Source organism: Andrographis paniculata, unplaced genomic scaffold (genome assembly GCF_009805555.1).
Source record: "Andrographis paniculata isolate CXL003 unplaced genomic scaffold, ASM980555v1 Contig9END, whole genome shotgun sequence".
Taxonomy (NCBI): domain Eukaryota; kingdom Viridiplantae; phylum Streptophyta; class Magnoliopsida; order Lamiales; family Acanthaceae; genus Andrographis; species Andrographis paniculata.
In genome coordinates this window covers 1,150,005-1,163,198 of record NW_026137639.1, presented here as the reverse complement: position 1 = coordinate 1,163,198, position 13,194 = coordinate 1,150,005, and the positions used below count along the sequence as shown (strand labels likewise).

Genomic DNA, 13,194 nt, shown 5'->3' with positions numbered 1-13,194 from the left:
CTGTAGTGCCTAAAACTTTTTTAAAGAGGAAGGATTTGATTCCTAATGAATCTGTGCATTGAATTTTAGATGCCAAAAATACACTCTAATGTTAGCTTTTAATTAATGGAGGATTTTTTAGCCTGGAGTTGGAACAGTGAACTTTTGTGGGATTATTATTTGTTTTGTTCTTTTATATTGGTGAATTGTTTTTCACTAGGGTTTGTTTAGACAGGAGTTTTCGAAGGTTTTTGAAAATTTGGAAGTTTGGAAAAAATAAAAAGTTAGTATTTGATTTGATGTTTTATGAGAGAAAAAATGTATTTGATGTGATGGTTTTTGAAAAATAAATAGTGTCAAACTGGGTTTTGTAAACATAGCTTAAATCATTTTAGATCTCCATACATCAAAATAAGGGCGCTTTAGATTGATAATGATGACATGGTCTATTTTAAAGATTTCGCAAATAAATTAATACCAATTGAGGGACCATTATGATGTGGAAAATGGCACTTTTTTAGAGTTTTGTTTATTTGAAGTTTGGTTTTACATTTTACTGAATAATCTTTCGCTATTCTTATAAAAATATTCTTTTTTTCTGAAAATTTTTACATTTACATCGCTTTTTAAACTAAAATATAAACCAAATGTAAGTGAACAACAAATAAACAAACATATATTACGTATATAAAGAATAACTATATTTATACGACTTTTCTAAAAAAAAAAAAAAAAACTTTTGAATTAATAATGTAATTAGTTTCAATTCAACATTTTTTAAAATATAAAACCAAATGTAAGTAAACAAACTTTCTGGTAGCCTATCAATTCAACAGTTTTGGATCAGCCAATGAATATTTGTTAGGTTTGTGATTAATTATTGTTTTATTGATAGAAACTCAAAAAAAAAAAAAAAAAAAAAAAACATGCATGCAGTTGGTACATGTACATTTATGTATATATTTTATATTTATATACCGGGGGTGGATATATATTTGATCAATTGTGATGGTTTTTCTAGGGTATTCTTTTTAATTTTATATGTTGAATTAGGAATAATTACAATATTAATTCTTTTTTTTTTTTTTAAAGTCACATAAACTAAATGTAGTCATGCAATATGGAATATTTATTTATATATATATATGTAATTATTATTTTTATTTATTTAATTTCGTATGTAATTTTGTATTACCGGATATGTTGTTTATATATGCAAGATGTGTTTGTTTTCATTATATTAATGTTATTGCATAACAAATTAATTTATTTATATTGTAATTGTACAATAAATTGAATACAAATTTTTGAAAATTCATTTTTTGGACCTTTTTTTATTTTTATTTTGGTTTAACTAATATTTATATATATATTTTTTGTCAAAGGAAAGTAACTTTTGATGTAATTTTGAGAATTAAAATAGTAAAAATTTAATGTACTTGATATTAGTAATTATATTATAGGTTAGTTTTTTAACATTTGTGATAATTTTATAAAGAAAGAAAAATGAGTAAAATTATACACACTAAACTCAAACCAAAAAAACATTTAGCAAACAACAGAATAATATTTTCTTAATTAGTGACAAAACTAAAATAACGGTAATCAAAGTAGAGGAATAGCTAACATTTAACTACAAAGCATAATATATAGCAAATATTTGAATGCCAATTAAGCCCACGGTGAACTAATTAAGCACCGGTTTAAAGTTAACCGCGAAACGGGGCTTCTCATCATGTCGATAGCCCCACATTTCGACCACGTAATCTTTTTCTACGCCATTCTGTGAGATTAATTTTCTCCATTCTTTCTTGATGATCATCATGTGGAGACTTGGCCAGATCGCCAAATGTAGGTTGTAGATATCTCCATTCAAATCGATTGTCGTGACTTCAAAGCCTCCTTCGTCAGCAATGACAGCTCTTTCTTCCTCGGTCAAGAACTCCATAATTCTTTCGCTTTTGGTGACAAATAGCCTGTTTTGTCCCGGGCTAATGTCGGATTTCTGCAGCTTCTTCGAGTACAGGAAAACTGGCACTTGACCAATTGCTTCAGCCAATGGCAATGGAATTTCTGGAATTTGATCGACATCATTGTTTCTGTTGTTGTCGCGTCTAACCCTTTGTGATGTCGATTTCTTCTTGGAATCGGTCATGATGACGACGCCGAACAGCTTTATCGAACTCTTCTTTTGCCCATTCTTCTTCGCCATTGAAGTAGAAGTAATATTGATCTATTTTTCTTGTGCAATTTGTGTGAATTTTGTGTGCATGTAATGTAGTGTCTATATATATATATATATATATATATAGAGGTAGAAAAATACTTAATTATGGAATGTTAAGTTGTAATGTTTCCTAAATTAATAAGGTAGTTTAATGTTACATTAATAACTACTTACCTTATTTTTGTTCATCTAATATATAGTTGTATTTTTGGAAATTTTATAGATTTTTATTATGTGTAATTAAGGTAACTAATCCTCCCATGTCTTATTTATTTTTATTTTTGAAAATAAAATAGTTTATCCTTGTTAGTGTAAAGAATTGTTTTTGGTATTTTTAGAAATAATCTCAAATAGTATTAAATAACTATTTCTTTTTTTTTAATGACGAAAATTTAATTGGAAAATATTTTGTGGGTGATGATAATAATATTATATAGTAATAAAAACTAATATATAAATATGACTTGTAATGGTTTATTTATAGCTTTCAAATGCATTGATGAAATACTCTTTCCAATTATAATGATGCATATATTTTTTGATACAAATTCAAATAGAACTTGCCAATATATTATATTTTTATGATTTCTTTATGGAATTGGTTACTACATTTACGAGAAGTTATAAATGGAAGAAAATTGTAATTTAAATCTAGGATTTGTTTATTAAGTATTTAATTTTGTATTTGTATTTAACTAACAATTGTATTTGATGTTATATAAGGAAATTAATACCCTTTTATTTTCTACTTTTTTTTTTCTTTTACTATTTTTGTATATCTCATTCAAGAGTAATTTCTTTAATAGTAAAATTAATTCATATATAAATATATAAATATTCTTTAATTTCTACAAAAATATTATATATATATTTTTATAAGAACACAAATATCAAAATTATTTTTTATTTATCACTAATCAATAAAATAATATTATCCTGTCCGGCTCTATGGACGACATTTATATTTTACGTATTGATATTTAAATATTAATTATTATATAAAAAATAAGAGAAAATGACAAAAATAATTCTATCAGTGTCTTGTAATACTAAAATAATAAAAGTTTTACAAAAAACTTTATACAAATATAAAAATATTTTTAATGTTAAATACAGTAATATAAAATATAAATGTAACATTTAGACACAAACTGAGTGAATATTATCCTCTAACATTAAAAATATATTTTAAAGATAAAAATATTAAAAAAATTATTTACAGTAGTAAATAATATATTATTATTTTTTAATCGAATATAAGAAAAAAAATACAAAAATACATTGAGTTGAATTGAAACAGAATGTGTGGATATTTTTATAGAGATTCATATAATAAATAAATTAAATATAATAATAATAATATAAATAAACTCAAAAGTTCGGTTTGATTTTGTGATTTAAATTAAAATTTGTGGTGGTTATATAATTAAGAAATAAAAAAAAATCATATCAAATCATTATTAAATTTTTTTTATAAAAAACTCAATTTTAAATCAAAATTAAACAATTATTTATTATTATTATTATTATTATTATTATTATTATTATTATTTACTGTATTTGTTTTTTTATATTTACTTTTTCAGTATTATATTAAATGCTTAATTTATACTATAAAATATCATATACATAAAAATGATTGTTATCTAAAAAATATAATTAAAAAAAACTAAAAATTAATATGTGTATATAGAAAGTAATACAACTTAATCTATTTCCTTCTTTATCACAAATGATAACTTGAGATTCATAAGCTTACCATCTATAATTACAATTTCTTTCTCTATAGATAATTTGAAAGTTATATACATTATTAATAAATTATATGGTTAAAGTTACTTACAAAATAACAAAAATTTGAATAAAAAGGCATATCATATTTAACGTAAATATATATTGATTTTTTACTTTTTCTTGTCTAAAATAAATTTTATAAACTTTCATTAAATATGCAATAGAATTTTATGCTTATTTAATTGAATAATACATCATTTATATTATTTGTCTGTATACTCTCTAATTTAATGATTAATTATTATGTGTTATAACTTATTATTATCATGTCTTATCAATTCTTGTATTGTAGTTTTAATTTGTATTAATACATTATTTTTATAATAATGAGTTATTTTTAGTCATTGTAATTGTAATTTGTATTAATACATTAATTATTTCATTTTTAAAAAAATATCAAATTTGGAAAATATATAAACACAAAAAAGATAAACTAAATAAAGCTTAATAAATTTAAAATAAACAAAAAAATAATAGAAGAAAGAGAACCACAGGTTCATCAAAAAAATATGTGATTCAGCACATACATATATTATTATTCTTTTACTAAAAAAAATCACACTATATCTGATTTGATTTAATGCAACCAGAGTTATATTTGCAAATCGACTTTCTCATTTCATCTTCATCTTCCATCTTCTTCTTCTCATTATATCAGGAGATGTTACTGAAGCTAAAATAGACTGTTCTCTTCTGCAGAGCGTTAATGGCAAAGTCGACCTGCACGTGTCCCAACTGCGACTTCAATCTCACCCCATATCCCAAACCCACGCCACTTCCCGGCTTCCCATGCCGCAGCCCCGGATTCCCTGCAACACAACCATCAATATACTAATCTAATAAATGTTCGAAACCACAACATTCTACATTAGATTACGCCATTAAAGGTGGTATAGTCAAGACTCACCGGGAACATGTCGACTGGACCCCAACTCAGATCCACAATCCAAGAAAACAGCTCCCTCGACAATTTCGTTCTGCATGCAAAAATAGGGCATTAGGGAACCAACACATACCGGTTCGCTCCACCTTTGCTAATATGGAAGTCACGTATGCAACTATTACGAAAAAAAATAGTAGTACTTCACTATGAATCAACTTTTATCCCACCAACAAACAAACTACATTACATGCTCAAATTTGCTCAGATACACAAAGCATTGCTATCTTCTTGATAAAGGGAAATCATGATTTCACAGTTCGACTTAGACTACAATAGTTTCATCGAAATAATGAGATAAAGGGCAGCTCTGGTACATCCATAAACCTTATTTCAGCCATAAACAGCATTAAATACTTACGAAATTAAGAAACTACAATCTTGTGTACGGAATCACATACCAGGGGCAATGTTAGTTCAGTGTTAGCAACTAAGCATGATCTGCCAGATCCAACAGCCCCTTCACCATAGCCCCGGACACTACCCTGCCCACCTATTGAAAAGGCCTGATAAGGAGCTATGTCTCCTACAATAGAGCCACCTGTGAGGCTGTCAAACAAAATTTTTCGGATAAAGCAGTGCATAATAAAACAAGTATTGAAAGAACATATTTTGTGAGAATTGAACTTTTTCTTCCAAGTTGCAGGTGTTTCACGCTTTCAGTTTGCAGTTTTGTGAATCAAATTGACATGCCAATGAATTTGCTCACCTTGTCAAAAGAAATGCCGGCCCAAGCCTCACTCCCTTTGACACAGCAAATTTAAACCGATTGAAGATCAGCCACTTGGAAAGAATGGGAATCCCTTGTTCTATTTGCAAACTAAACTACATCGAAATTTTTTTGAAAAGTAATGCATACATGTTACGATGTGAACTAACAGAGTAAATAGGCCATATTTGTGAAAGAAATTCAAGAACCGAGCTCATGAGGAAAAGTGTAGTACTGTTACCCGAGTAAAACTGCGGTCATTAGCCTTAGCGAATCGAGATTCCTGTTTGAGCACTAGCATACTATCATGATATCTGCCGCTGAAATTTTATCAACATACATTTTAGAGAAAAAAAAAAGAAAAAGAAAAAGAAAAAAAGAGCATATTAGTTTCCAGCCGAATTCAGAATAATTTGTGGATAGGAATGTCGTGAACCTGCACGTCACTGGAAATCCATGAAGATCTCTGCTAATGGAGCGACCCTCATCATTAATGGGACGAACATGCTGCACAGTTATTTTGTCATCAGCACGATGAAATGGATGAATCATCGTAAAAACTGAAGAATTGAATGAGACACACCTCAAATTTGACACTGGTTTTACTGCTCCAATTGGAACTTGCGGGTTCACTCAAATCCATACCAGCAGATAAGCGACAAAGATTGACGCCTCCAGATACTGTGCGGGAGAAGTTGTCCACAGGGATACCATGAGTTCCCATTTCTGGCGAAGTGGAGTGCTGAAGGGAAAAGTGATGTTTGAGAAGTCATCTAATTTTCCAGCTCACACGTGACACTATAAATTTCATAAACGGGTATAAACTTCTCGACAAATGTTAGATTAGTATGATCACGCCATTGTTTACTTCAGTAGATTAGATAAAATTTTGACAGGACTACGAATATCGAACAAGGATTTCTAAAAGTGTAGATGATTAGAACAAATAAAATAATCTATCCTAAAATTGTATAGGAATAACATCAACCCTCTTATTATCTTAAAATTCATCCGACACTAAAATCTTGACTAGTCAAAAAACTAACTTAAACGTTGGAGCTTTTCTAAATATGCAAACTCAATCCAAATGATCAGCAGATATAAATACAAGAAAGAAACTCAGCAAACCAAAACAAATTTTGCCCTGGTAAATTACCTAGATTAAAAAAGATAGAGACGATTCATACGGAGAGAAGTTTCAATGCATTGTAATAATAAATTCTGTAAGAGATACACAATCTACTAAAGGTGTTGTCAAATAATACATCAAAGCTGCTCCTCCAACTCATCAATACTATAAGAAATTTTGCCCTGATAAATTACCCAGATTAAAAAATAAAAAAGAAAAAGAAAGAAAAGATAGAGATGATTTATATGGAGCACGGTTTCAATACACTGTAACAAGGAATTCTGTAGAGGATATACAAACTACTAAGTGTTGTCAACTAATATATCAAAGCCGCTCCTCCGGCTCATCAATTCGATAAGAGGCAAAATTTACAAACAGCATACCTGAATGACAAATGCATGTTGTGAAAGCCATTCTGGTCTGGGCTTTCGATAAGTAACCAAGACGTTGGAATCACACAGCCCTTTGTCCCACAAGAAATCAAGTTTCTCACTCTTCCCAAACAAATTTGGATGCTTAATGCAAAGGCTGAGAATGAGAAGGGGAGACAAAAATATCCAACATGAAACTAACATCACAAAATCAGAAACTAAAAAGTGCATAATCCGTTCAGTCTAACTGAAACATGAAAGAGTCGGTACAGGAAAGGGCAATCGAACCTTCCGATTACAAGTGAGAGTGGATTCTCCCCACCACTGTTTCTGTTTACATAAAAGCAGCACAAACAAAGCCTTTAACATACACAGCATATACATTTGTATGTATATTGTTAGAAGAAATAAACCCTAAAACAGATACCATTGAAATCCCATACATACATACACACATACAGATATATACATATATATTGATAGAACAAAAGTGTACCTGAAAGGATGAAACATCAAAGCAGAACATAATTTGTGGGTGAAATCAACATTGAAGTCTATCTTGGCTACACATAGGAAACAAAATTTCAAGGATTTCAATTCCGAAATCGCTTCCGAAACAGTAAATTAAAGCTAGGGAGACGGAGCAGCACTCACCATTACCGGCGTGTATACTCTTCTGGGCTCCCATAACCGCCGGTTTCTCTACAGTGCAAAGAGATTCATACCTTCAACATTCCTCTGGAAATTCATGAACATTCGGGACTGCCGAAAATTGCCGTTACAAATTACAATGCAATGGCACTTTTCCGATTCCTCTTTATTGGAAAAAACACACACACACACAGAAAAAAAGCAAATCACACAAACAGACACTGACACAGAATCTTGATTGGCCGCAAGTTATCTCTTGCTTTCTGGATGGAAATTAGGATTGGATTTTCTATGAATTCGCCCCCAGATGGCCTTCCCGAATTTTTGGGGCTTCTACAGAGCAATCATTATTGGGGCTTAAAATGGACCCAATTTGGGCCTAATTGTATTGGGCTGTAACTATAATTGGTCCTATTTCATGTATTTAAATGGGCCTTTTGGGCCCAATGTTGAACCCAATGGCAACACTCGACCTCAAAGCAATGTGTTATGTTGTTTTTCAAATAAAAACAATAATCCTATATCCTTAGACTCTATCACAAAGTGCATATTTTTATTTTAAAATCTTTAATTACAAATGTTCAACCAACATATATATATAATTTTTTCGATCAAAAATAATTTAAAGTCCAATAAAATTAATTATGATATTATTATATTATTTTTTAATAATTAATAATATTTATAATTTTAAAGTAAATTTAATATATATGATTAAAAAATTAAAATATATATTTAAATATTTAAAAATTATATAGCAATTAAAAAATATATACAATATGAATATTATTTTGCAGAGAATAAAATTTTCTATAATACAATTGTGGACGATTTAGAAGATATAGTCGGAGAAAAATAAAAAAATATTTTTGTTTATTTATAATTAATATAAATCAATTTTATAAAATATGTGTAGTTTTAAATATAGATAAAAATATTTTTTTTTAAGAGATAATAGAAATAAAAGGGTTTTGAATGGTTCTACTGTTGGATGTTATGTAGTTAATTAAGTTGATTTATATTTATTAAATATATTTTGATTTAATAAATTATACCAAAAAATAAAAAGTATCAAATGAAAATAGTGTCAATTGCAGTGGGACAAAGAAGTATATATTTTTTGCAAAATTTAATGGTTATAAATATAAAATCAAGGTTTTGTTTCTATTGACATCAAATTCAAATCCAAATTTTTAATAAGTATGTATTTTTAAAAAATAAAAATATATATATTATTTTCTATAAAATATTTCATGGTACATTATTTTAATAACAAATTTAAATCAAATTATTTCCAAACCAATTAAAAAAATAAAAACACATACCCCAAATTTATTAGAAAAGAACCCTAATAAATATTAGTACTAATATTAATAATACCCCAATTTTTTTTTTTTTTAACTAAATTTCAGCATTCAATCGCAAACCCTCCGTCCACACAATTTGAACGTTTTCTCTTTTTCCTTCGCCGAGTGTTTCCGCTGCGCCGCCGCCGCCTCCGCCGTCACCGCGACGAAGGTCGCAGATTTTTCTAGAAGCCAAGGCGTTTGATCGTTCTTTTCCTATTGCTTGAATTTTCGGAGGAAGGGGTTGGAGAGGGGAAATTCGAAGAGGTGAAGGGATTACCAGGTAGGGTTTGCTAAACGATGCCGAAGGGGGAGAAATCTGGGCTCGGGAGGGCTCTGGTGAAGCACCACAACCAGATGGTGCGTGAATCGAAGGAGAAAGGGATGTACTACAGGAGCCAGCAGAAGAAATTCCTGGAATCCGTGACGGAGGTCAGCGACATCGAGGCTGTCATCGAGCAAGCTGATGAGGCACACCGCCTTTATTCAGCTCTCAATCCTCCGGGAACAATCCCCATCAATTTGTAAGCCTCCTTGCCTGATTCTTTCCATTGCTGCCATGGTTTAATTCTACGGTTTATATACCTGTTTACTGTTTCCCAATCCTTTACTGCTGGATGATTCGTTGTTCTGGTTGTGTCCTCACTGCCTCTACTTGGTGGCATGCGTGAAATATTCCAAGTTGTTCTTCGTCTAGTTGGTTTATATGTTGCAAATTGTATGCTTATTTGTATTGAACTTCTTTTGCTGCTTTACATATGGGTAGGGATTCTGCTTCTAGCACAAGTGAGATGTCATCTGAGGAAAGACGGGAGCAACAGAAGAAAGAGGAGGCATTGCATGCGAGCAGCCTTCGAATTCCTCGCAGGTATGTGCGTTTTACTTATATTCAATTTTAAATTTGATTGTCTGAGTAAAATGATATTCATGATGCAATCGCCATCTTTGTCCAGGCCGCCATGGAATGCTAAAATGTCTGTAGAAGAACTTGATGAGAATGAAAGAAGGGCTTTTATTGAGTGGCGCCGCAATCTTGCAAGGTCAGGTTCATTTAATGTATTAAACTCATGGAATTAGTCAGTGCATACAAGTTGCTTCTGATGCAATTAATTTAAATGTTTGTTTCCGTGCTCGTACTTTGCTCCTCTGTTGTATGCCATAAGTAGTGTAATTAATTAATTATGGTTCTGCTCTGTTTTCTAAACTGGAAACTTTTGTGTGATGTTCGTGGTACGTATAGTTTGTGGACGATATCATTGGTAAATATATTTTTTTGTAATAACTACATGTAAAGATTTGTTTGGGCTATGTTTTTTATGAGGCTAGTTCCATTATTATGGCCTTACTTTTGTGTGATTTTGAAATATTATAAAGCTTATGTTCATGTGTTTTGATGCAAAATTGAAACTCTTACATGCAGGCTCGAGGAGAATGAAAATTTAGTTCTCACTCCATTCGAGAAGAACCTTGATATTTGGAGACAACTTTGGAGGGTGCTTGAGCGCAGTGACCTGGTTAGATAGCTTTGTCTTGCAGTACTTTGAAATCTTTTGATGAGCCATGTTTTTTAATCTTTTGACAATTGCCTGTGTATAATCGTTTAATATGGTGACGTCAAATCGAGAGAATTCTGAATAAAGATTCAGTCATAAAAGCCTAGTGAGAGTGGCATCCAAGTATTGTTTCTTTATATAATCGAATAGGGCATTGTTTACAATTAATCTTAACTTGAACATACTCCTTGCTGGCTATGTGATACGGTAGTTCTCGTCTATTGGGCTCAACAATGATAATTTGTATTTATTAAGTTTTTAGACTAAAGGAGCTATTTTCACCCGTAATTGTTTCACTGTCATTACATGTTACTCCTTAGTTCTTAATGTGTTGTTATCACTCCTTTTATCTTGTACTTATTTTATCCAACGTTGACCCTGACCCTTGCCAATGTTTATATTTGAAGCTTGTGATGGTTGTTGATGCAAGGGACCCTCTCTTTTACCGTTGCCATGATGTAGAGGTACTGTTTTCTCGTTGGCCAATAGCAAAGAGTTTTTTCCATCTTTTTGCCTGAATATTTCTGTATATATCTATTTGAAATTATCACGATTTAAATATGTATGAAAACCTTTGAGTTCCTATCATCCTTGGTATTGATTTCCGATCAAGTAATATTGTCATGTCCTTACACTATGTGTTCGCATTTGTCTAGAAAGCTCACACCAACAAATTGATTGATCAAACTATAATATACTTTGATCTACTAATAGACTCCATAGTTTCTCTATAATGGTGCCGTAGAATGCATATTTGCTAATACTTCCCGCCATGCATTAATTCATTGATCCAGTGGATTTATATCTATCATAGGCCTATGCACGGGAGATTGACGAGCACAAAAAGACTATGCTTCTTGTCAACAAGGCCGATCTTCTACCACATTCTGTTAGGTCAGTTTTATATCCCTCCTGTTATTTTCCCCCATTCAAGATCATCGACTTATCTGCAAATTTATCGACAGAGAAAAATGGGCTGAATACTTTCGACAACATGGAATTCTCTTCGTCTTTTGGTCGGCCAAGGCTGCTTCTGCTGCTTTAGATGGAAAAGACCTCCGACTCTCATCACAAATGCAAAGGAGTCGTCACCCTGAGTCAGCTGATACTAAAATATACGGCAGGGATGAACTACTTTCTCGGTTGCAGTCTGAAGCCGAGGAGATAGTTTCAACTAGACGTAAATCCAGGCCGGACACTGCCTGTTCATCCGACCCTCATTCCGATCGCCTGGGTCATGGCGTTGTCGTGGGGTTTGTTGGATACCCCAATGTAGGAAAGAGTTCCACCATAAATGCTTTGGTAGGCGAAAAGCGGACAGGCGTAACCTCGACTCCTGGGAAGACAAAGCATTTCCAGACACTGATAATTTCTGAAGAACTCACGCTCTGCGATTGCCCTGGATTGGTTTTCCCCTCCTTCACTAGCTCCCGGTACGAAATGATCGCTTCTGGAGTTTTACCGATTGATCGAATGACGGAACACCGGGAGGCCGTCCAGGTTGTTGCAAACCGTGTCCCTAGGCCCGTCATCGAGGACGTCTACCGAATCTCTTTGCCCAAGCCGAAGGTGTACGAGCCACAGTCCCGTCAACCTTCCGCAATTGAGCTTCTGAGAACGTACTGTGCTTCCCGCGGATACGTTGCTGCCGGAGGACTACCCGACGAAACCAGAGCTGCCCGACAAATTCTGAAGGACTACATCGACGGCAAGCTCCCGCACTATCAAATGCCGCCGGGAACAACTTCAGACGTCGAAAACGAACCCGAGGACACAGATGAGGTACGCGAATTGACAGACAACGAAGACACTACAGCGACGGAGAAGAACCATGTGTCGAATATCGAACACGCGCTGAGCGACCTGAACTCGTTCGACCTCAGCAACGGATTGGCTGCCGGAAAAGCAACTGCGAGTAAAAAACTGGCGGCTGCAGCCCATAAGCAGCACAAGAAGCCTCAGAGGAAGAAAGACCGGTCGTGGAGAGTCGGGAACAACGAAGACGATGGGATGCCGGTTGCCCGGGTTTTCCAGAAACCGGTGAATTCTGGGCCTTTGAAACTGTAATGAAATTACCTCTCCTTGCGAACTCTTGTTTTGATGGCTATTTTAATCTATAGTTTCCTCATTTTGTTTTATACGTACTAAGGAGATGTTTTAATTTTGTTGTACTATATAGAAGAAGGTACTTTATTTTGAACGAAGAATCCTAGGAATCAATTGAGCCAGCCCAGATATGCAATAAAGAAGTGAAGGGAACCATATGCAATGTTTTGTATGTCATAAATTATTGTACTGAAAGTTATTGGTAAGATTCAATTAACAGAACCCCACAGAACATGCTAAAAGTAAATTGATTTTGGTAGTAGTATTTTTAAATTGGTAGTATTTATTTAATCATAATACAGTTATTATTTTTATTTAGTTAGGACAGGGACAGATACAGGCTGCAGCCAATCTATTCACGCGCTGGGAGGCGCGTGGATGACTCTCTC

The 13,194-nt window shown here is 32.4% G+C and overlaps 2 protein-coding genes across 3 annotated transcripts; one reads left to right on the top strand and one right to left on the bottom strand.

The window, feature by feature from the left end:
- Positions 1-4,474: 4,474 nt before the first annotated feature.
- LOC127244017 (outer envelope protein 39, chloroplastic) lies at positions 4,475-8,074 on the bottom strand. 2 transcript variants are annotated; one of them, XM_051264290.1, is made up of 11 exons: positions 7,804-8,074; positions 7,646-7,712; positions 7,438-7,479; positions 7,162-7,306; positions 6,233-6,391; positions 6,086-6,156; positions 5,891-5,969; positions 5,650-5,684; positions 5,342-5,489; positions 4,908-4,977; positions 4,475-4,809 (listed from the first exon to the last, which is right to left on the bottom strand). In XM_051264290.1, exons 1-11 carry the CDS (start codon positions 7,835-7,837, stop codon positions 4,655-4,657), a joined length of 1,005 nt encoding a protein of 334 aa, XP_051120247.1. In that variant the 5' UTR covers positions 7,838-8,074; the 3' UTR covers positions 4,475-4,654. The 2 variants fall into 2 exon arrangements, with proteins under 2 accessions (XP_051120247.1, XP_051120246.1); XM_051264289.1 differs by having other exon boundaries at positions 5,650-5,765; positions 7,804-8,072.
- A 1,123-nt stretch (positions 8,075-9,197) lies between these two features.
- LOC127244230 (GTPase LSG1-2-like) lies at positions 9,198-12,899 on the top strand. Its single transcript, XM_051264673.1, has 7 exons — positions 9,198-9,670; positions 9,913-10,014; positions 10,100-10,186; positions 10,567-10,660; positions 11,107-11,163; positions 11,514-11,593; positions 11,665-12,899. The coding sequence occupies exons 1-7, from the start codon at positions 9,447-9,449 to the stop codon at positions 12,764-12,766; spliced, it is 1,746 nt and encodes a 581-aa protein (XP_051120630.1). The 5' UTR covers positions 9,198-9,446; the 3' UTR covers positions 12,767-12,899.
- The last annotated feature ends 295 nt before the right edge of the window (positions 12,900-13,194 follow it).